The 24,358-nt window shown below is 40.1% G+C and overlaps 1 protein-coding gene across 2 annotated transcripts in view; it reads left to right on the forward strand.

The window, feature by feature from the left end:
- Positions 1–465: 465 nt before the first annotated feature.
- rfc5 (replication factor C (activator 1) 5) overlaps positions 466–24,358 on the forward strand; it is a 58,224-nt gene continuing 34,331 nt past the window's right edge. For both annotated transcript variants that reach the window (XM_072587312.1, XM_072587311.1), the window contains exons 1-3: positions 466–586; positions 4,980–5,044; positions 22,894–23,030. In XM_072587312.1, coding sequence (XP_072443413.1) covers positions 546–586; positions 4,980–5,044; positions 22,894–23,030 — 243 coding nt within the window. In that variant the 5' untranslated portion in view covers positions 466–545. The remainder of the gene's footprint in view (positions 587–4,979; positions 5,045–22,893; positions 23,031–24,358) is intronic.

The raw sequence follows: 24,358 nt of genomic DNA on the forward strand, positions 1-24,358 counted from the left end.
AGTGGTCATTCCACCACCAATTTTTAAAAGCAGTTCCGAAGAAGTCATACTGCTCTGGAAACGTTAATTAACTCTTGCCTCTGTCCACTGATGCTGCCAAACCTGCTCAGTTTTTCTAGCATTTTGTGTTTTTAATTTCACATTTCCAGTATCCGCAGCATTTTACTTTTTAAAAAGAAAACTGATATTCATGAAAAGTAGTGCTCTGGAAGCACACTTATTTTTGCATCGCTTTGATTGAATTGATCCACATGAAAAGTAACCTAAGAGGATATTTTTGATGACTCGGCCACCTCCGTTGGTTTACGTAGTAAAGGCACAGTTACCGGGAATTTTATTTCATGCAGCCGTCTTTTTTTTTTTAGCTTGTTTTACTTAACAACCCTAGAGTTTCTCTAATCTTTGCTGCAAGTTAAAACTCCGGAGACCTTTCTGCTCCCATCGTGTCATACAGACCGTCCGTTTAATCATAGCAGGTGCTGAGCGGTTTAAACTCGCGAGAGTTTCGTCCTCGCGCTGGGATTTGGCGCCAAAGCACAGTCACTATGGCGACGGGGAAGGAGCCGAAGAGCAGAAATCTTCCCTGGTAAGAGCAGCAGGGCGAGAGAGAGGGCGCGCGCTTGAGCGGGCAAAAGATCTCGGGAGGGTGCGTTAATAAACCCCAGCTCCCGCCCGGAGTCAGCAGATTTGAAATATAACGGAAACTGTGCACGGTTGCCTGCTGATCGAAATCGGTCTCACTGAGGGACCTAGGATAGAGAGGCCTTGCTGCTCTCTCTCTCTCTCTCACTCACTCTCACACACCTCTTTTCCCGTAACATGAATGTGACTCCGGTGTGTGACTAGGTTACAGCAGAACGTTCTTCTGTCGGGTTTGCAAACTTTGTGCCTGTTCATTAACAGTTCCCCGATAACCCGCAGTAGATGCAGCTTTATTTATAGAGCCATAGAGATGTACAGCACGGAAACAGACCCTTGTTTTGCTTTTTGAAACAAAAATGACTTCATGAAATTTGTAAAGATGTGCAACATAACAGTTCAAACTTTCTCTTATATGCAATACAGTTCCGTTGACTTCAATAGGATATATGACACTATATGGTGTGTATATATAATGCATGTTGTATACATTTTATATCACTTTCTCTGGTGCCTATAGCTAGAAAGTTCCTACCCTCAGTGTACAGATGTGGAGGTGCTGGCGTTGGATTGGGTTGGACAAAGTCAGAAGTCACATAATGCCAGTTATAGTCCAACAGATTTATTTGAAATCACAAACTTTTGAAGTGCTGCTCCTTTGTCAGGTGCCTCAATCCATGTTAATGTATTAACCCTGAACCTATGTGCTATAACTCTTACGTGAGACCTTATCAGAGAAATCCAAAGACTATGTACCTGGTTTCCCCTTACCTATTCTACTAGTTACATCCTCAAAAAATCTCCAGTGGATTTGTTAATCTTATTTATTAAGATTTGTCCACTTTATTCTTAAGTCAAACTTGTTCATTTGTGATGTTTTAGTCCTGTATGTCGTGCTGATTCTAAAGTCTGCCTTTACCTCCAGAAAACAACTTATCCATCTGACAAAGAAGCAATGCTCTGAAAGCTTATGATTTCAAATAAATTTGTTGGAATATAACCAGGTGTCGTGTGACTTCTGATCTTGAATATATTCAGTGATTTGCCCTCAGATTTCTGTGATAGAAAACTCCACAGGTTCGCTACCATATGAGTGAAGACATTTTACCTCATTTCAGTCCTAAATGGTCCATCTATCCATTATCCTGACACTGCCTTCTGGTTCAAGGTTCCCCAGTCAGGCAAAATGTACTCTCTGTATCTAGTCTGCCCAGCCCTGTTAGAATTTTATGTTTTAATTAGATCCCCTCTGATCTTTCTAAACTCTAGTGAATACAAGCTCAATCATATCACTATGCTCGTATACAGACCTGCCATTCCTGGTATCAGCCTAGTGACCCTCCACTACACTCCCTCCATGGTATGTGTCTTCTTTCTTGGGCAGAGAAACCAAAACAGCTCACAAGACTCCAATGTGGTCTCCCCAATGCCGGTATCACAGCAGTAAGACCCCATCCCTACTTCTGAACTTAAATTCTCTTGCAATGAAGGCCAAAATACCATTAGCCTTCCTAATTGTCAGCTGAACCTCCCTATCTATTTTCATTGACTCAAAATATGGCACTGGAAAAGCTGTGATGCTGATTCGAAAGTCCATCTTCGTCCCCACCTCAGTTTACTAACCATTACTCCTTTTATTCTCATCCAAATTATTTTATATAAATGATGAACAGCAGTGAACCCAGCACTGATCCTTGCGGCACACTACTGGTCATAGGCCTCTAGTCTGAAAAACGACTCTTTATCACCACCCTCTGTCTCCTACCATCAAGCTAATTTTGTATCCAATTGGCTAGCTCTCCCTAGATCCTATTGATCTAACCTTGCTAACCAGCCCACCATGTGGAACCTTGTTGAAGTCTACCCAAAGGCCATATAGAGAATGTCTACCATTTTGTCTTCATCTATTTTCTAGGTCAACTCTTGAGAAAACTCAATCTTTAAGTTTGTCCTACTATCGGAAGGATATCATTAAACTGGAATGGGTGCTAAAAAGATTTACAAAGATGTTACCGAGACTGAAGGGTTTGAATTATAAGGATAGTCTGGGATTTTTCTTTCCCTGGAACATAGGATCCTAAGGATCCTATTATAGAGGTTTATAAAATCATATGGGGTATACATAAGGTGAATAATCAAGGCCTTATCCCCAGTGTAGGAGAGTCCAAATCTAAAGCACATAGATTTAAAAGGGACCTGAGGGGCACCTTTTTCAGGAACACATAAAACATTTAAATGACATTTGGGCAGGTACATGGATTGGAAAGGTTTGGAGGGATATGGGCCAAGCGCAAGCAAATGGGACGAATTCAGTTTAGGATACGTAATCGGCATGGATGAGTTGGGCTAAAGGGTCTGTTTCTGTTCTGTATGGTTCTGACTCACTTTTTCAATGGATTTCTTTAAATCTGTGATCCAGTTTTAATTTCTACTAAAGTATTTAAATCTTAAATTTACGACCAATTATAAAGCTAAAATTGTAGCAATTACAGGTCTAAAAAGAGGGGTGAGGGTGTCAGTTGACCTATCATGCTTGTACTGATACCAAGTTTTTTTTTGCTTTTATTTCCTCTTCTAAAAATTTACCAGCTGGAAAGATTTCTTCTCATTAATTTCCCTTCAGTTCTTTTAGGTAAAATCCTGAGTTTTATCTCTTTTTGATAATATGGCCAAGCAGTGGAATCAACCTTTCAATTGTTAACCTTTTAAACCTTTCAGAAAACCTCCTTAAACCTTTTCTGTTCTAGTGTGGAAAAAAAAGTTCCAAATTGTTGTGAGTCGTTCTTTAAAACCTATGAGTCAGTTCATTTATTTGAGTGAATCTTCACTGCATTATTGGAAATGGCTTGAATGTCCTTCATTTAATGGAGTCTCCATAATTCCGAGCAAAACTCCTAGCCAATATTTTGAATAAATGTAACTTCAATTACAGTCAATGACCTTGTATATTAAGCACAGCATCCCATTTAGCTTTTTCAGTAATCCTGCAAGAGGAAACAAGATAAAATGTCTGCCCTGGTTGTCATAAATGTTTTTTAAAACACTTATACTCAGCATATTTTGTATACAGAATATATTGCCATTTTGTGTGGGTTGGTTGAAATAATACTACAGGTAACATAAATGTAGATTTTTTTTAAGAGATCTAGAGAATAAACTGCTAAAATAAACATTCGTAACTCACTAATGTGATTGTGTTTATGGATGAAGAGTCTGATTTGTTGTGTTTTATAGATGTGTGCACTTGCTATTCTAACAGCTGCCATGACCCCTTCATCCTCCAGCAGTTCAGCATACTGCTGCTGTTAATGTCACCACCGATAGGCCATAGTTTCTTGGCAAAATAGGACATCCTTGAAGAAATTGCTGCTCTCATTTTTAGGTGATCCTAAGATGGTGGCACAGCAGTGTGACAAATAAAGCTATCCGTTCACATGGGCCACCAGAAAGCACCCCACTTGAGCTTCTGAAGATGTGGTTTCGTTGCCTTGACTGATCAGATTGTGCCATGCAGTATGGTTATGGAAGTGTCTGTTCTTTGTGGTGGCCTGCTGAACTATGCCTAACATGACCTTCCAGAGATGTATGGACTTTGGCAGTGAGACAGTCATTACTCTGGACACATTCCATGGTCAGGAGTACTATGCGTCCTCAGGCTACTTGGCTATGTCTTCTGTGGTTACATGTCCAAATGCTTTTTATCTGGGTGTCATGATTCTCACCATGCCAAAGAAAGGTTAGTTATATTCTTTACCCACTCCAACCAGGCCGACTTGGTTTGGCTGAGTAGCATTCTGCTGCCATTTTGGGAACAAGACACCTTGCCTTCCTTGTACCAAAATGACTAAATTTTGGGGCACATGCTGTACGTGCCTAGTTTCTGATTCTCCTCATCCCCAGTTCTAGCTTCATTTGTGTTGCAAGATAATTGCCACTATACTGGCTGCCATGATCACTTTAAAACCAGGGCCCAAACTTTCAACTTCCCAGGATTGCCAGCACTAATTGGCTACTGAACCAACTTCTGGGAAGATTGCAACCTATGATTGCTTCCCCCTCAGAATGGAGTCAGGACTATGAAGTAGTAGCAACCATTCCTGACCCTAACTCCAAATGGAAATCCTGCCCTTAATGTTTGTGTTGAAATGTGTTTTAAACTGCTCTAATATCATTGAATATGTGCATATGGACCTGTGTGTGTTATTCACAAGCAAGTAGCGGTCATCAGATAGTATACCTGCCTACCTTCATGAGCCTTCCTGTCCTGTGATTTAGAACCCTGTATGTACTGAAACTGATTTTAAATGTTGAAAATTAAAACTTCCTTTCATCTCTTTCAGGGTGGAAAAGTATCGGCCCCAATCTCTAGATGATCTTATTTCTCATCAGGACATACTCAATACAAGTGAGTTGTTGCCTTCAACATAATTTAGAGCAAGTTTCTACCTTAAAATATTAAATTATCTGTAATAGGAGGGAAAAAGAGTTGACGTTTCAGGTCAATATCTTTTCAGGAGAGCTCTTATTTCTGTTTCTCCACTGATGCTACCTGACCTGCTGAGTATTTCCAGCATTTTCAGTTTTCTGTTTTTATTTCACATTTACAGCATCTGCAGTAATTTTTGAAATTACCACAGGCACACATTGGAACCAATGACACAAGAAGGGAAAAGGTTGAGATTCTGAAGGGAGATTACAGAGAGTTAGGCAGAAATTTAAAAAAGGAGGTCCTCAAGAGTTGTAATACCTGGATTATTCCTGGTGCTACGAGCTAGCGAGGCCAGGAATAGGATAGAGCAGATGAATGCACGGCTGAGGAGCTTGTATACAGGAGAAGGATTCGTATTTTTGGATCATCGGAAGCTGTTTTGGGGTAGAAGTGACCTGTACAAGAAGGATGGATTGCACCTAAATTGGAAGGGAACTAATATATCAGCAGGGAGATTTGCTAGAGCTACTCAGGAGGAATTAAACTAGTAAAGGTGAGGGGGAACCCAGGGAGATAGTGAGGAAAGACTGATACAATTGAGAATAAAGGCAAGTCAAACAGTCAGGGCAGGCAGGGACAAAGCAGAGAACAAGGTAGGACTGATAAATTAAACTGCATTTATTTCAATGCAGGAGGCCTAACAGGGAAGGCAGATGAACTCTGGGCATGGTTAGGAATATGGGACTGTGAAATCATAGCAATTACAGAAACGTGACTCAGGATAGACAGGACTGGCAGCTTAATGTTTCAGGATACAAATGCTAGAGGAAGGACAGAAAAGGAGGCAAGAGGGAAGGCGGAGTGGTGTTTTTGATTAAGGGATAGCATTACTGCTGTAGTGAGGGATGATAATCCTGGAAATACATCCAGGGAAGTAATTTAGGTGGAACTGAGAAATAAGAAAAGGATGATCCTTGTTGGGATTGTATTATAGACCTCCTAATAGTCAGAGGGAAATTGAGAAACAAATTTGTAAAGAGATCTCAGTTATCCATAAGAATAATAGGGTAGTTATGGAAGGGGATTTTAACTTAGACTGGGACAGCCATAGTGTTAAGGGTTTAGATGGAGAGGAATTTGTTAAGCATGTACAAGAGAATTTTTCTGATTCAGTATGTGGATGTAACTACTTGAGAAGGTGCAAAACTTGACCTACTCTTGGGAAATAAGGCAAGGCAGGTGACTGATGTATGAGTGGTGGAGCACTTTGGGGCCAGCGACCATAATTCTATTATTTTTAAATTAGTGATGGAAAAGAGTAGACCAGATCTAAAAGTTGTAGTTCTAAATTGGAAGAACACCAATTTTGATGGTATGAGGCAAGAACTCTCAAAAGCTGATTGGGGACAGATGTTCGCAGATAAAGGGATGACTGAAAAATGGGAAGCCTTCAGAAATGAGATAACGAGAGTCCAGAGAAAGTATATTCCTAATTAGGGTGAAAGGAAAGGCTGGTAGGTATAGGGAATGCTGGATGAATAAGGAAATTGAGGGTTTGGCTTAAAAAAAAGGAAGCATATGTCAGGTATAGACAGGATAGATCGAGTGAATCCTTAGAGTATAAAGACAGTAGGAGTATGTTTAAGGGAGAAATCAGGAGGGCGAAAAGGGGATAGCTTTGACAAATAGAGTTAAGGAGAATCCAAAGGGTTTTTACAAATACATTAAGAACAAAAGGGTAACTGGGGAGAGAATAGGGCCCTTCAAAGATCAGCAAGGTGGCCTTTGTGTGGAGCTGCAGGAGATGGGGCAGATATTTAAATGAGTATTTTGCATCAGTATTTACTGTGGAAAAGGACGTGGAAGATATAGACTATAGGGAAATAGATGGTCACATCTTGAAAAATGTCCATATTACAGAGGAGGGAGTGCTGGGTGTCTTGAAATGCATCAAAGTGGATAAATCCCCAGGACCTGTTCAAATGTACCCTAGAACTCTGTGAGAAGCTAGGGAAATGATTGCTGGGCCTCTTGCTGAGATATTTGTATCATCGATAGTCACAGGTGAGGTGCCACTGTGGTGCAACTATTTAAGAAGGATGGTAAGGACAAGCCAGGGAACTGTAGACCAGTGAGCCTGACGTCAGTGGTGAGCAAGGTGTTGGAGGGAATCCTGAGGGACAGGATGTATATGTATTTGGAAAGGCAAGGACTGATTAGAGATAGTCACCATGGCTTTATGCATGGAAAATCATGTCTCATAAACTTGATTGAGTTTTTTGAAGAAGTAACAAAAAGGATTGATGAGGGCAGAGTGGTAGATGTGATCTATATGGACTTCAGTAAGGTGTTCGACAAGGTTCCCCATGGGAGACTGGTGAGCAAGGTTAGATCTCATTGAATACAGGGAGAACTTGCCATTTGGATACAGAACTGGCTCAAAGGTAGAAGACAAAGGGTGGTGGTGGAGGGTTGTTTTTCAGACTGGAGGTCTGTGACCAGTGGAGTGCCACAAGGATTGTGCTGGTTCCACTACTTTTCATCATTTTTATATAAATGATTTGGATGTTAGCATTAGAGGTATAGTTAGTAAGTTTGCAGATGACATCAAAATTGGAGGTGTAGTGGACAGTGAAGAGGGTTACCTCAGATTACAACAGGATCTGGACCAGATGGGCCAATGGGCTGAGAAGTGGCACATAGAGTTTAATTTAAATAAATGCGAGGTGCTGCATTTTGGGAAAGCAAATATTAGCAGGACTTATACACTTAATGGTAAGATCTTAGGAAGTGTTGCTGAACAAAGAGACCTTGGAGTGCAGGTTCATAGCTCCTTGAAAGTGGAGTCGCAGGTAGATAGGATAGTGAAGAAGGCATTTGGTGTGCTTTCATTTATTAGTCAGAGTATTGAGTACAGGAGTTAGGAGGTCATGTTGCGGCTGTACAGGACATTGGTTAGGCCACTGTTGGAATATTGTGTGCAATTCTGGTCGTCTTCCTATTGGAAAGATGTTGTGAAACTTGAAAGGGTTCAGAAAAGATTTACAAGGATATTGCCAGAGTCGGAGGATTTGAGCTATAGGGAGAGGTTAAAGTTCCTATGGCTGTTTTCCATGGAACATTGGAGGCTGAGGCGTAACCTTATAGAGATTTATAAAATCATGAAGGGCATGGATGGGATAAACAGACGAAGTCGTTTCCCTGGGGTGGGACAGTCCAGAACTAGAGGGCATAGGTTTAGGGTGAGAGGGGAAGAATATAAAAGATACCTAAGGGTCAACCTTTTCATGCAGAGGGTGGTACGTGTATGGAATGAGCTGCCAGAGGAAGTGGTGGAGGCTAGTACAATTGCAACATTTAAGAGGCATCTGGATGGGTATATGAATAGGAAGGGTTTGGAGGGATATGGGCCAGATACTGGCAAGTGGGTCTAGATTGGGTTGGAATATCTGGTCGGCATGGACGAGTTGGACCGAAGGGTCTGTTTCCATGCTGTACATCTCTGTGACTCTATAACTATCAACATCTCCCAGCCCCACCCCTGCCAAACTATAGCATAAATGATTACCCCTCCACACTTCAGGTCTGATGAAGAGTCATCTAGACTCAACGTTAGCTTGCTCACTATCCATGGATGCTGTCTGACCCACTGTGATCTCCAGTGTTTGTTGTTTTCAGTACAGATTCTAGCAGATTCTTCAGTAATTTGTTCCTGCAATATGTTTCTGCCTAGGATAGAAAGAACAACTGGGAGAATAAAAGGTATAGTTAGTAAATTTGCAGATGACACTAAAAGTGGAGGTGTAGTGGACAGTGAAGAAGGTTACCTCCGATTACAACGGGATCTTGATCAGATGGGCCAAGGGGCTGAGGAGAGGCAGACAGAGCTTAATTTAGATAAATGCAAGGTACTGCATTTGGGGAAAGCAAATCTTAGCAGGACTTACACACTTAATGGTAAGGTCAGAGGGAGTGTTGCTGAACAAAGAGACCATGGAGTACAGGTTCATAGTTCCTTGAAAGTGGAGTCGCAGATAGGTAGGATAATGAAGAAGGTGTTTGGTATGCTTTCCTTTATTGGTCAAAATATTGAGTACAGGAGTTGGGAGGTCATGTTGCAGGCGTACAGGACATTGGTTAGGCCATTTTTGGAATATTGCGTGCAATTCTAGTCTCCTTCCTATCAGAAGGATATAGTGAAACTTGAAAGGGTTCAGAAAAGATTTGCAAGGATGTTGCCAAGGTTGGAGGATTTGAGCTCTGGGGAGAGGTTTAATAGTCTGGGGCTGTTTTCCCTGAAGCGTCAGAGGCTGAGGGGTGATCTTATCGAGCTTCATAAAATCATGAGGGGCATGGATAGGATAAATAGACAAAGCCTTTTCCCTGGGGTCGGGGAGTCCTGAACTAGAGGGTTTAGGGTGAGAGGGAAAACATATAAAAGAGACATAGGGGTCTTACATGTATGGAATGAGCTGCCAGAGGAAGCGGTGGAGGCTAGTACAATTGCACCATTTAAAAGGCATCTGGATGGGTATGTGAATAGGAAGGGTTTGGAAGGCTATGGGCCGGGTGCTGCCAAGTGGGACTAGATTGGGTTGGGATATCAGATCGGCATGGGTGAGTTGGACTAAGTGGTCTGTTTCCGTGCTGTACATCTCTATGACTCTAACTACGTATTTATTTGATTGGGATACTACACTGCTGTATAAAGGACCATTAATTCAGAGTTAATTAATATTTATGTAACAGTATGACCATTATTGATTGTACTCCCCAAAAAGATTTCTCTTATTAATTAAGCCTTAAATGATTGCCTTTAAAATATATATAGTTTACTTGCAAAAGTGGTAATGTACCAATTCTATGTAATGCTTAATGAAATGTGTTTAGGATCGAGCAATATTTATGACCTGTTTCTGAGCTTTGCAACAAACTGGTGGCATGTAATTTCTGCTTCCTCATAATTTCCTATCAAGAGACTAAAATGCTGTGGTCGTATACTCCAATGCCAAGTATAGTTCAAAATATGTTGACTGAAATTTGTGTGTTTTTTGGCCCTATTTATATCTACAGTTTTTTTTCACATTGCTTGAAGTTGTCTACTTTCAATAGTAACCTCCCAGAAAATTTGTGTTTCCAAAGCTATCAGCAATAAATGTTGCTGCTTCCATTAACTCTCACACTGAGCATTGATATACTTCACTGAGATATTAATAGGAATTTTCTTTATCTTGAGCTTCAAAGTGCTGAACTACATATGTATACATTTAAGACCAACAAACATGAATTGAACAAAATGTTTGAATATATAACAAGAAATCATTTTGAGATTTTAATTAGATTCCACATATATGACTTTTTTTTAAAGTTGTTTTGTGTAATATGTGGGGTCACTAATTTGAATTCCTCATTGTGCCAGAAACTACCTTGTACCTTTTGATTGTGATTTTGAATCACAAACAGTAGGCAGCTACAGCAAGTCATTAGGAGAAAGTGAGGACTGAAGATCAGAATCAAAATGTGTGGCCCTGCAAAAGCACAGCAGGTCAGGGAGCATCCGAGGAGCAGGAGAGTCGACATTTCGGGCATAAGTCCTTCTTCAGTAACGTGACTAGAAATGCTAATAGAATGTTATTGTTCATTGAAAGGAGCATTGAATACATAAGTAGAAAGGTTATGCTTCAGTTATGCAGGTGGATCATATTTGGTGAGTACAATATTGATATCCTTATTTAAGGAAGGATGTAAGTGCATTGAATGCAGGTTAGAGAAAGTTTACTGGACTAATACCTGGGATGAATGTTGTCTTATCAGGCTAGGTTTGTATCTACTAGAGTTTAGAAGAATAAGAGGCAACTTGATTAAAAAGTGTAAGTTCCTAATGTGTCTTGACAGTATGGCATGTGGCAAGGATGCTTCATCTTATGGTAGAATCTAGAACTAGGCATCACTGTTTAAGGATGTAGGTTTGCTCGCTGAGCTGAAAGGTTCATTTCCAGAAGTTTCGTTACCTTACTAGGTAACATCTTCAGTGGACCTCGTGAAGCAATGCTGAAAATTCCTGCTTTTTATTTATATGTTTGGGTTCCTTTGGGTTGGTGATGTTGTTTCCTGTGGTGAAGTAACTTCCTGCCCCTTTTCTCAGGGGGTGGTAGATGGGGTCTAACTCAATGTGTTTGTTAATAGAGTTCCAGTTAGAATGCCATGCTTTAGGAATTCTCGTGTGTGTCTTTGTTTGGCTTGTCCTAGGATGGATGTATTGTTCCAGTCAAAGTCGTGTCGTGTCCTTCCTCATCCGTATGGAGGATACTAGTGAAAGAGATTCATGTCTTTTTGTGGCTAGTTGGTGTTCATGTATCCTGGTGGCTAGTTTTCTGCCTGTTTGTCCAACGTAGTATTTGTTACAGTCCTTGCACGGTATTTTGTAAATGACGTTAGTTTTGTTCATTGTCTGTATAGGGTCTTTCAAGTTCATTAGCTGCTGTTTTAGTGTGTTGTTCGCTATCACTATTTAAAAATATGGGGTCATCCATTGATGGCAGAAATAAGGACGCTTTTTTTTCTCAAGATCATAAGTCTTTGGAACTCTCTCTTCCTCAACAGAAGATGGATTTGAATATTTTTTGAAGCAGAGGTAAATTCTTGGTAAGCAATGAAAGGTTATTGGAGGTATGCTAAAATGTGGAGTAATCAGATCAGCCATGATCTTACTGTATAGCAGAGCAGGCTCAAGGGATAGAGTGACCTACTGCTCCTAAATTGCATGTTTGTAACCCTGGTTTTGGATATTGGCAGAGCAATTCAGTGAGGTATGAAATGTTAATTCATGTCGTAGGACTGAGTTGAAAAAGAGAAACCAACACGACGTGAATAAAAATATTGTGAAGGCAATGTCGTTCAATGATATTATGTTGGGCAATTGTAAACTTGTCTGGAAATGAGTTACCTTTTTCTTTTTTTAAGGTATACATATGTTAAAAGCAGGTTTACAAGGTTCTAAAGAGACGTCCAAAACTGCTCCCCTGCAGTAAATAGTTCTGCTAAAATCTAGAAAAGATGTCAGAGGAAAAAATGTATATTCACAGATGTTTATAATGACAATCTAGAAATGAAAAGTTTTGCTTATAATGTATGGGATAGGATTCTATTTATCCCTGTTACTCTTTCCTGCTTATTTTCTCTGCATTGCTGTGTTCATTACTGCACAAACAAAATGTCACGTTGAAATTTGAGATGTTTTGAATTCAGTCCTGTGCCCCAAATGATCAACTTTGAAAGCTCTGTCGATGTGAGAATTTTCTGAAAGGTCATTAATAACATAAGCTTAACGTCACTTTTGGTGCCACACTTGTTAGATATTGATAATTTAAACTGCAACTTCTGTTGTTTATTTATGTTAGTGTCTTTAAAAAAAAATTAAGTAACAAGTCAATGGGTAACTGATGTAGTGTATGTTGAATTCTGTACAATAGTCATTAGTTCCAAACACACACGTTTTGCAAAAGTGAGGTGAAAAGTTGACTTTCTTTTTCCAGGATGGACAAATCAATTAGTCTTTTTGAGGCTACAGACAATGATAGTCCCTTTCAATTCTTTACAGCTTCTTGCTGTGAGTTACCATCAACTCTTCTCAGCATATCCTCCTGGCACAAATTGGACAGAGGAGAGCAGATTCAAATCATTTGTGCTATCATAGTCACCCTGCTGCTGATAAACCTGCATTTGTGCTTGTACGCAAGCAATTTCTTTTGTAAGGTAATCTAACCACAATCTAAACAGTGGGAAGGCAGGATTTGGCGGTCTGCAACTCTGAATGGCATGCAGCTCTTTAACATCTGTTTACAGCTCTCAACCATTTTCTGTTGGATCACAGTGACATGAAAAAAATGCCTAAAAATAACTTAAGAGCTGTGTTTTTATTGTGAGGATGAAAGGCTAATCACTATGCTTCACCTTACAGTTTCAAATAATTATTTGAACAAAAAAATCTAATTGCCCTCAAAATAAGCCTCTTTGGTATAGTTATAGTTTGCTGCAGCATGGTTATAAATCACGCCTTTGGCTTGAAGAAAAGTTTTATGCTTGCTTCTATTGTTTCTAATATAGCTAAGATAAATTATTTTGAATGTGTTATTAAAATCCTTATTTAGTGACATGAATCAACAGATGAAAAAATTGCCTTGATTTTGCACATTTTGAGTTAAATTTTGTTATAAAGGTAACTGCTTACAAAATTATAGTAAGTAAAAATGCAATTAAGTCTATCATTAAAATTTTGTTTTCTATTGCTAGATTAATTCAATTCTTAAAACTGCATATTATGTAACCTTCCAGAGGAAATGGCAATTTGCCCAGGTTTAGACATGCTGAATCTTTATTTTGCATCTCCTCAGAGTTTTCATCTAGGCATTTTTTCAGTTTAAAATACTGCCCACCTGCCAGTACTGATGGATCTGTGCTTTTGCTGCTCTTGGTGTGTCTGAGATGTCACGTTCTTCCCATGATAGAATTGGTCTGGAGCTAAATTCACTTCATTAGAAGTAATTGTAGAAATGGCAGGTGTAATTGCACCCTCCTCTGGACGCTTTTATATATTACATACACAAATAAACTTCTGGATAGTTATCTGTGTGCTGCACAATTAAAACAATTAGTTTGGCCTGCAAAGGTATCTCATTTGTTGATGACTTGGGATTGTGGATGTCCCTAGCCAAAGAAGTGATGGTTGGATAAGCATTCATAAGCTAATAAAGATTTGTTTTCCTGAGAAATGGTTTTAAAAATCCAGTTTTTGTGCAGGCTGTTTGTATGTATGAGTGGGCGAACCTTCAAAGATGGCTGCATCTAAAAATATTATTGAGAGACTGGGAGAGTACAGGTCATTATAGACTCTTTCAGTGAATATATGGTGCAATTTAAGATGTTCACTGTAATTATATCCTGGATGTTTCTAATAGTCCATTTGTTAATAAGGCAGTGAGGAACAAGAAAAGCTTGATATTTCTGACTGAAGCGAGCTGACAACATTTTGCTCACCTCTGCTGAACTGATCACCATACCACATTGTGTGTAACCTTGAGTAGTACTACAGCCCCAAGTTATTGGAGATTATAGAAAGCTGCAAGTTCGAAACGAAGGATCAGTTACCCTGTGAGGTTATTGTAGCTTTGAAATATCTATCCATCTGTTACAGTTTTAGAGAATTTAAGGAACACATTACAGGACATCTATATGATTTTTAAAAAGTGAGGGCATACACATTAAGTTGTTGTTTTTGGCCAAGTCAACCTTCAATGTAGCTTGTCAAATAGCATTGTCCATGGACCTTGTGAAACATGACTTGAAAGAAGCCAGGGTTAATAACCACCAGGAATGTGTTGAAGTAAATAAGGCACAGTTGAAGACTCAATTGAAGACAGTAATGAAGTCCTGTCAGTGATGCTAAGGTCAACACTGATAAATTGATAAATTTTTGATCTCATGGAAACAGACCCTTGGAAACAGCTATCTCATGTCCCCATTTTGCCCTCCTGATTTCCCTCTTAAGTATACTCCTAAAGAGACCTAAGGGGCAACATTTTCACTCAGAGGGTGGTACGTGTATGGAATGAGCTGCCAGAGAAAGTGGTGGAGGGTGGAACAATTGCAACATTTAAGAGGCATTTGGATGGGTATATGAATAGGAAGGGTTTGGAGGGATATGGGCCGGGTGCTGGCAGGTGGGACTAGATTGGGTTGGAATATCTGGTCAGCGTGGACAGGTTGGACCGAAGGGTCTGTTTCCATGCTGTACATCTCTATGACTCTACTTCCTTTATACTCTTCTAAGGATTCACTCGATCTATCCTGTCTATACCTGACAAATGCTTTCTTCTTTTCCTTAACCAAACCCTCAATTTCTCTAGTCATCCAGCATTCCCTATACCTACCAGCCTTCCCTTTTCACCCTGACGGGAATATATTTCCTCTGGATTCTTGTTATATCATTTCTGAAGGCTTCCCATTTTCCAGCCATCCCTTTACCTGCGAACATCTGCCTCCAATCAGCTTTTGAAGTTCTTCCCTAATACCGTCAAAATTGGCCTTTCTTCAATTTAGAACTTCAACTTTAGATCTGGTCTATCCTCTTCCATCACTATTTTAAATCTAATTGAATTATGGTCGCTGGCACCAAAGTACTCTCCCACTGACACCTCAGTCACCTGCCCTGCCTTATTTCCCAAGAATAGGTCAAGTTTTGCACCTTCTCTAGTAGGTACATCCACATACTGAATCAGGAAAATTGTCTTGTACACACTTTTAAGAAATTCCTCTCCATCTAAACCTTTCACACTATGGCAGTCCCAGTCCATGTTGAAAGGAATTAAGGGCTATGGGGAGAATGTGGGTAAGTGACATTGAAATGCCCATCAGCCATGATTAAATGGCAGAGTGGACTCGCTGGGCTGAATGGCCTTACTTCCATTCCTGTGTCTTTTAAGGGTACAGAATTGTCCATTTATGAATGTAGAGTGCACAGCTGCAAGAAGAGTCATCTTGCCATGTGAAAAGAAGGTTCATGGAATGGAAGGAAATGGCTGTCACTGCGAATCATTGTCTAACAGGAGCAGGTTGATGAAGGGTCAGTTGCGAATCATCCAGCAAGCACAGGATGTCTAGAGAAAATGCATAGGGAATTATAGTTCAAATAACATGGGATAAAGCCTCAGTGGTCACAGCCATTGTCACACAGGAATCAGTCATCGTGATTTCTAAATCATTGTAACATTGAGAATCAAGCCAACATCGGTTGAAGAAACTATGCAAAAATACTAAGTTACGAAGGAGAGTAAGCTCTCATATTAAGAATCATTCCATTGGTTCAAGTGACCTTTGAGGAACAAAGAACAAAATTACCTTTCTCTTGTGGTGAGGTTGACGAACTAGCCTTCTTCAGAAGAAACTGCTGGAAAACACTGAACAAGTTTTGTTTGTAGAAGTACTTCACAATGCAAGACCAAGTGTTTGCCAAATATCTACAGGTATCTAGTGAATCTGACCACCCATTCTAGGATATAAGGCCAACATACAAACCTAGAGGGATATCAGATCAGGTTACTGCAGACCCAGTTTGCTGCCTTACTCTGTGATGGTTGTGTTATGTGAAGATCCAGAGTTGTAATTTCAGAAAGATACGGATCATAATTGCTTTGATCTTTATAATCAGCTGTTAGACATGAAGTTGACAAAGTCTAATTAGAAGTTATTTTTAGTGGATAGGTTAGATCAGGACATAGAAGACACCGTGAAACAGTGTTTATAGCGTTATGGAAAAAGATGTCAGTGGTACTTTTGCAGCTTTGGAAATGGCCAGCTACAATATGGCAGAGGCAGAATTTGAAGGGCAACAGCTATTCATAGTGATTGGTAGCCTTTTAAAGTGGATTGAGGTATGTCTGATGAATTGACAACTAACAAATCGCTACAAGTTTTGCATAGTTTGATTGCTGATTATGAATTCCCAGAAGAAATTCTAATAACTGGTTTCAGTTTTGTTTAGAAGCGCTTTTAAATTTTAGAATAGGAATAAAGTAAAACACAGTCCCCTAGTTCAAATGGAGCAGCAGAGTGCACACCACAAATTGTTGAATATGCTATTGTTACACAAATTCTAGATACAAATTGGAAGAAATGTTACATATCATTGCATCACAAACTGCTGTTTTTTTTTATATAAATATTGTAACACAGTTCATATTACAACTGATAGAAGGCCAAATGAATTGTTTCAATTTGGAGTATTATCTTAGTTGCCCGACTAAATACTCCAGTGCCTTAACAGCTTCTAGATATTTTCTAATTAACTAGTTGATAAATGTTATTACATAATCCAGGTTCAGAAATAGGGATAACATCACTGCGTCACAAGAGCCCCACATAACATAGTGGGCGGTACGGTGGCACAGTGGTTAGCACTGCTGCCTCACAGCGCCGGAGACCCGGGTTCAATTCCTGCCTCAGGCGACTGACTGTGTGGAGTTTGCACATTCTCCCCGTGTCTGCGTGGGTTTCCTCCGGGTGCTCCGGTTTCCTCCCACAGTCCAAAGATGTGCAGGTCAGGTTAATTGGCCATGCTAAATTGCCCGTAGTGTTAGGTAAGGGGTAGATGTAGATGTATGGGTGGGTTACGCTTCGGCGGGGCGGTGTGGACTTGTTGGGCCGAAGGGCCTGTTTCCACACTGTAAGTAATCTAATCTCATCTAAAATAACATCTTGTACCATTTAAAGTAATTTTTTAACAAAGTCCTTGATGTTACAATAGAGCATGATGGCTCAATGGTTAGCACTGCTCCCTCACAGCACCAGGAAACCAAGTTCAATTCCAGCCTTGGGTGACTGTCTGTCTGTGTAAAGTTTGTACATTCTCCCTGTGTCAGCATGGGTTTCCTACGGGTATTCTTGGTTTCCTCCCACAGTCCAAAAATGTGTAGGTTGGTGGATTGGTCATGCTAAATTGCCCATAGTGTCCAGGGATGTCCAGGCTAGGTGGATTATCCATGGGGAATGCAGGGATAGGGTAGAGGGATGGATCTGGGTGGTATGCTCTTCAGAGGGTTTGTGTGGACCTAATGGGCCAAATTATTCTATGATTCATTTTAAAGTGTGTATTGCCATCTGTGATTTTGTATCATGTAGGCCCACAGAATCTTAGAGAAGTGCCAATGATTAACCCATCTGCCTGAAACACGTTATGGTGGGTCAGACTGATTACTGGCTGCTGCAGTATAACCCCTGCAAGTTATGAGTTAAATAAAAATGAAATCTAGAGCATCTGTGGCAAACAGAACAGAATTAACATTTCAAATCCAGTTGTGTTGTTTCACAGAACAGTGTACTGGACTTGAAACAGAACTCTGTTTCTCTCTCCACAGATGCTGCCAGGTCTGCAAGTTTCTCCATTTGTTTTTGTTTTAGAACTCCAACATCCATAGTATTCAGCTTTTGTTGTAAAGGACTAGTAAATAAAATGAGCTTCACTAGAAAAGCATTGAATTGCTTGGTTGCTTTGTGCTGGTAAACTGCATGGCTGCTCATTAGCATTAGAATTTGTAGGTTGTAAATCATTGCTGTTAATTTGGTTCTGGGTAAGCATAAAGAACAGTACAGCATGGTAACTGACCCTTCTGCCCATCAAGATTACACCAACACATGATGCCTTTCGAAACCAAAAACCTTTTATCTCTGGTTTGTATTCCTCGATAACCTGCCAATTCAGGTAACTATCAAGATGCCTCTTAAACATTGCTATTGCATCTGCCTCCACCACCACATTCCAGGCAGCACATTCCAGGCACTACCGCCCTCTATGTAAAATTTTGCCTTTCCCATCTCCTTACTCTCTTTACCTTAAACCTGTGTCCGTATAAATAATACCCTTCAAACTAGGCAACATTTCTGGTAAACCATTTCTGTACTTTTTCCAAAACCTCCACATCCTTATGCTAGTGAGTCACCAGAATTATAAGCTATATTCCAAATGTGGCCTCACTAAAGTTCTACACAGCTGCAGAGTGACTTGCCAAATTCTTTACTCTGTACCCTGGCCGATGAAGGTAAGCATGCCATGTGCCTTCCTGACCACTTTTTTCACCCGTGTTGCCACTTTCAGGGAATTGTGGACCTGGTACACCCAGGTCCCTCTATGTTGATGCTATTAAGGGTTCTGCCATTTATTGTATTCTTCCGTCCTACATTAGATCTTCCAAAATACATAACCTTGCATTTGTCTGGATTAAACTCCATCTTCCATTTTGCCGCCCCAGTTTCTACCGATCTACATTCTGCTGTAGTCTCTGGTAATCCTAACTATCTACAGCTACCCAGATTTTTGTGTTGTTGGCAAACTTGCTAATTAGGGTACCTGCAATCTCCTCCAAATCATTTATATATATGTTGCAAACAACAAGGATCCCAGCACTGATGCAGGTGGAACACCATTAGTTACAGATCTCTAGTCAGAAAAGTACCCTTGCACCGCTACTCTTGGTGTTCTATGATTAAGCCACTTCTGTATCCATCTTAGCAGCTCACTGGATCCCATGTGACTTCACCTATTGTATCAACCTTCCCTGAGGGACCTTGTCAAAAGCCTTGCTAAAATCCATGTAGACAACATTACCATTCTGCCTTTATCAATCATCTTTTGCCACTCCTTAAGAAACTCAATCAACTTTGTGAGACATGATTTACTCTGCACAAAACCATGCTGCCCATCACTAATATCTTTTCAGATTTGAGTAAATCCTTTCCCTCAGAATCATCTCCAATATTTCCCTACCACTGACATAAGGTTCACCAGCCTGTAATTTCCCTGATTATCTCACTTGCCTTTCTGAAAGAATGATGTTGGCTATTCTCCCGTCCTCTGGGGCCTCTCCTGTGACTAAAGAGGATTCAAAGATTTTGTACAAGGCCCCAGCAATTTCCTCACCTGCCTCCCTCAACATTCTGGGATAGGTCCTATCAGACCATGGGGACTTCATGGTTTTCATAAGACACAACTTTTAATCTTTTTTTATATTGACATGTTATGGAATATCAATCCCCCTCACCTGACCAAAGATCATCCACCATGTGAATATTCAAAGTATTAATTAAGGACCTTGCCCACCAACTGCAGCTCCACACAAATTCCCTCCTTTGTTCTTGCGTGGACCTACCCATTAGCTACTTTCTGGCTCCTTATGTATGTATAAAGTGCCTAGGGATTTTCCTTCAAATCCTGTTTGCCAAAAGACATTTCATGACTTCTTTTAGCTCTCCTAATCCTTGTTTGAGTTCTTTCCGCTTTCTTATATGTTTTGAGGGCTCTGTCTGTTGTCAGTTTCTTAAACCTTGCGTATGACTTCTTTTTGACTAAACTCTCTATTTCTCTTGTCATCCAAGGTTCCCAAATCTTGCATCATTATCCTTCATTTTCACAGGAACATGCTGGTTCTGAACTCCAAAAGGCTGTTAAAAGATTCTCGCATGTCACACGTGGATTTTCCCTGAAGCATCTGCCCCAATCTACTTTCCCCAGTTCCTGCCAAATATTGTCGTAGTTAGCCTTCGCTCAGTTTAGTACCTTCATTCGAGGATTATGCTTATCCTTATCCTTGAGTAACTTAAAACTTCAAGGTCTGGTCACTGTTGCTGAAATGCTTTTCCACTGAAATTTCGATCATCTGGCCAGGTTTATTCCCTAATGCCAAGTTTCGTATGGCCCTTTCCTTAGTTGGACTATTCAAATATTGTTTCAAAAACCCGTTCTGGACATACCACAAATTTTTCGCCCATTTTAGCTTCTGGCGCTAAGGGAGTCCCGGTCAATAAAGGGGAAGTTAAAATCACTCCTCACAACAGTCTTGTTGTTTTTACATTCTTCATAATCTGTCCACATATCTGTTCTTCTATCACCTGTTGGCTTTTGGTGGTCTGGGGTACACTCCTATCAAGGTGGTTTCACATGTCCTTTTCCTAAGCTCTACCTATATGGCTTTGCTGGATGAGCCCTCAAAGCTGTCTTTCCCCAGTACAGTTATGATATTTTCCTTGATCAATAATGCATCTCTCCACCTCTTTTACATCCCTCTCTATCTTGCCTGAAACATGTAAATCCTTGAATGTTAAGGTGCCATCCTTGTTCCTCAACCAAGCCTCTGTAATATGTAAAACATTATAGTTGTATTTATTAATCCAGTCTCTAAATTCATTTGCCTTGCCTGTTATACTCCTTGCATTAAAACAAATGCACCTCAGACTTCCAGTTCTGCCATATTCAGTAACCTCTCCATCTCTGTTCTTCCTCTTAGTCTCTTATTCCTCAGTTGTTTTAGTTCCCGACCTAATACTGTGGTCCTTGCCCCCTGCTAATTCAAACTCTCCTGAGTTGCACTAGGATATTGGTGCCCCTCCAATTTAGGTGCAATCCATCCTTCTTGCTCCTTCCTGTTCTGGAAGGCATCCCAAATGATCCACATACCTGAAGCTTTCCCTCCTACGTCTTTCTATCTTTTTAGCCATGTATTTAACAATGCTATCTTCCTATTCCTAGCCTAACAGGCATGTGGCACAGGAAGTAGTCCTGAGATTGCAATCCTACAGGTTCTGCTTTTCAAATTCCTACCTAACTCCCTTTGCAGGACCTCCTCTCTCTCTTTTTCTGCCTGTTGTTAGTACCAACATGGACCATACCCCTGGCTGCTGAATTCCCCCCACCCAAACCAGTTAATAGAATATTTTGTGCCTGGGCGCAAATAAGGCAACACTGTCCTGCAGTCTTGTTTGCAACCACTAGACATTTATCTGTGCCTCTGACTATAGATTCTCTATGGTAAAAACAATGACTGCAGATGCTGAAAACCAAATACTGGATTAGTGGTGCTGGAAGAGCACAGCAGTTCAGGCAGCATCCAACGAGCAGCGAAATCGACATTTCGGAAGGGCTTTTGTCCGAAACGTCGATTTTGCCTGAACTGCTGTGCTCTTCCAGCACCATTAATCCAGTATAGATTCTCTATTACTACTGCTTGCCTACACTTTGACTCTCTCTGTTGTACAACAGTGCCAGTCATGATGCCATTGATCCGGCTGCCGCTGTTGCTTTCTCCCAGGCGACATGGTACACGTGTTTAAAGGGGAATGGTCACAGGGGACTCCTACACTCCCTGTCCACTTACTAATTTTCTGGTGATCTCCCAACTCCTCTCTGACTGTGTATCTCTTATTAGTGGAGTGACCAGCTTGCTAAACATACTATCTGTATGGAATTTCACTTTCTGAAGCAAACAGTCACACTCTATAAGGATTGTTCAGTAGCTTTTATTTGTAGATTTTAGCTGACCAAAATAACATGTGACAAGAAGAGGAAGTGTCTGGACTGGTGTTCCTTGTGCCCCCCCCCCGCCTAGTATTCAGGCCTCCAGAACTTGGAAACTAAATCTGCTCTGATTTGGTTTGCAATTCAAGCTTACAGTTTAGAAAAAGGTCTCATCGTGAAGGAGCAAAGTTGTTGCAGTTCTAGGGTAAAACATAGCTTTGTGTTAAGCTTTATTGGGGAGTTATGTAACTTTTTTTTAAGATATTAAATTCCATTGTTCCTTTCAAACCACTAAAACTACTTTTTAGCAATACTGAGTTTTTTTAGTTAGTTGGGTTTGTATTACTTGTTGGGTTGTTTCTTCAAAAGTCCTACTGACGGCAATCAGCCTTGCTTAGCTAGCAATGTTGTGTTGTGTAATAGGAACAGAAAAATCTGCACCCAATTGGTTAGCTATCACTTGAGAGAGAATCAAAGTTTGTTTCAGGTCAATGACACTTTATTAAACCTACCTGATCCATTAAGTGGTTACAGCACTATCTATTTATATGACAGGTTTCTAGCATTTCAGTGTTTAGCTTCCATTTTAGAGATGACATGACCTGATTTTTTTTCTATCAATGTGGTTAAATACAGTACTTAATATAGACAAGATTTTGCGTATGGCACTTGTGTGTGACTTGACACCTTCTCATGCCTTTGAGGCATGTGTTGTTTGCATTTCAATTATATAAACAACATCTACTTAAAATAGTGTCCCTTAGTCTTAGATGAACTAAATTTTGGCATTTGATTTTTGTCTGTCTCTTCCTTTGAAATTGTATTCTAATAATTTTCTCATGCAAATGGCTTGCTTTAAAGGACTGTGTATTTATTTAGCAGTTAGCAAAGAAATCCTGAAACTTGTAACATATATAAACCGCATTTAATAATGAAAATTGTGACTTCACAAGCAAAATCAGATGTTCCATTTTCTTTATTTCAGTTCAGCGGTTCATCAGTGAAGATCGTTTCCCTCACCTGCTATTTTATGGGCCGCCAGGAACTGGGAAAACATCTACCATTTTGGCTTGTGCCAAACGACTTTACAAGGACAAAGAGCTAAACTCAATGGTTTTAGAGGTAAAAACTGAACTGTTTTGAGTCCTAAACTGCTATTATATGACATTGTAGTCATAGTCGTAGAACCATAGAAATGTACAGCACAGAAGAAGGAGCTTTGGCCAATAACGTCTGTGCCAGTCAAAAACAACCACCTAATTATTTGAATCCTATTTCCCAGCATTTGGTCCATTGCCTGGTATCCCTTGGAATCGCAAATGCACATCTGAATACTTCATAAATATATAAGGATTTTAGCCTCTGTCCTCCCTCCATGTAGTGAGTTCCAGATTCTCCTGAAAAAGAAATCTCCTGTATACCTTCGGCCCCTTAAAACTATGCCCCCAGTTATTGATCCTCCATCAATGGGAAAAGGTTCTTCCTGTCTGTCCTATCTATATCCTTCATAAAGTTATAGATCTTAAGCATATCCCTCTCCATCTCTTCTGTTCTAAGCAAAAGAACCCCAGTCTGTCCAATTTATCTTAATCACTGAAACTCACCAGCCAAGGCAACACTGTCTTGTTAGGGTAGTTTCTTGTGAGCAGTCCTTGGAGCAGGGACACATTCAATAGTACTCCTTTCCCAGTTTTCTGCAGTTCAATAATTTCAAAATTGTTCAATTTTTGCTCTCCTAAACAATCCTTGCACTCAGGACTGTTTCAAGTGCAGTACCGTAATAGCTAATGCTGTACTAAGAAATTGAAGCAAAGAAAATGCTCTTTAATCAAGGGATTATAGTAGCAAAATTTCCACTGCTCCACTTAGTTTAGGAACTCATGGCGATCTGTTTGGTGTATCTCTCTCCTCTGTAGACAATCCCAGTAAAGTTGTGTATTGTTGTAGCAAAACAGGTTTTGATTTTATTTGGAGGATTATGGTGACTGAATTTTAATTAGCTTAATCAACGCAACATCATGCAGATCATTTTAGTAATGGTTTACACTCCAAATCAGAGAGGTTGAGTAGGGCTCCATAAAAAAACTTCTCCCTCTCCCTCTCACGCTCACTCACTGTCACTCATTCAATCACTCACTCCACCGCATCCATTTGTATGATTTTTAAAATCAAAGTATGGAAGTAAAGCCATTAATTTTGGAAGCACTGGGGCCTCCTAATTGGCCTAAGTTTGTGTAATGGGTGGGTTGGGAAGAAGAGTAATATCAGCCAGTTTCCTCCTTGGCTGAGAATTTGTTGAAAATTGCTTAATGCTCACTACAGTATTCTTAATATAAGCCAGCTGGATTCACATAGGAATATTGGTCACTTCAACAAGGTATTGGAGAGGTTCCAAATTATTGTAAATTACCACATAAGCCAGTACATTCAAGAAGAGCTCACAGATAAAA

The sequence above is a fragment of the Chiloscyllium punctatum genome, chromosome 17, assembly GCF_047496795.1.
Source record: "Chiloscyllium punctatum isolate Juve2018m chromosome 17, sChiPun1.3, whole genome shotgun sequence".
Taxonomy (NCBI): Eukaryota; Metazoa; Chordata; class Chondrichthyes; order Orectolobiformes; family Hemiscylliidae; genus Chiloscyllium; species Chiloscyllium punctatum.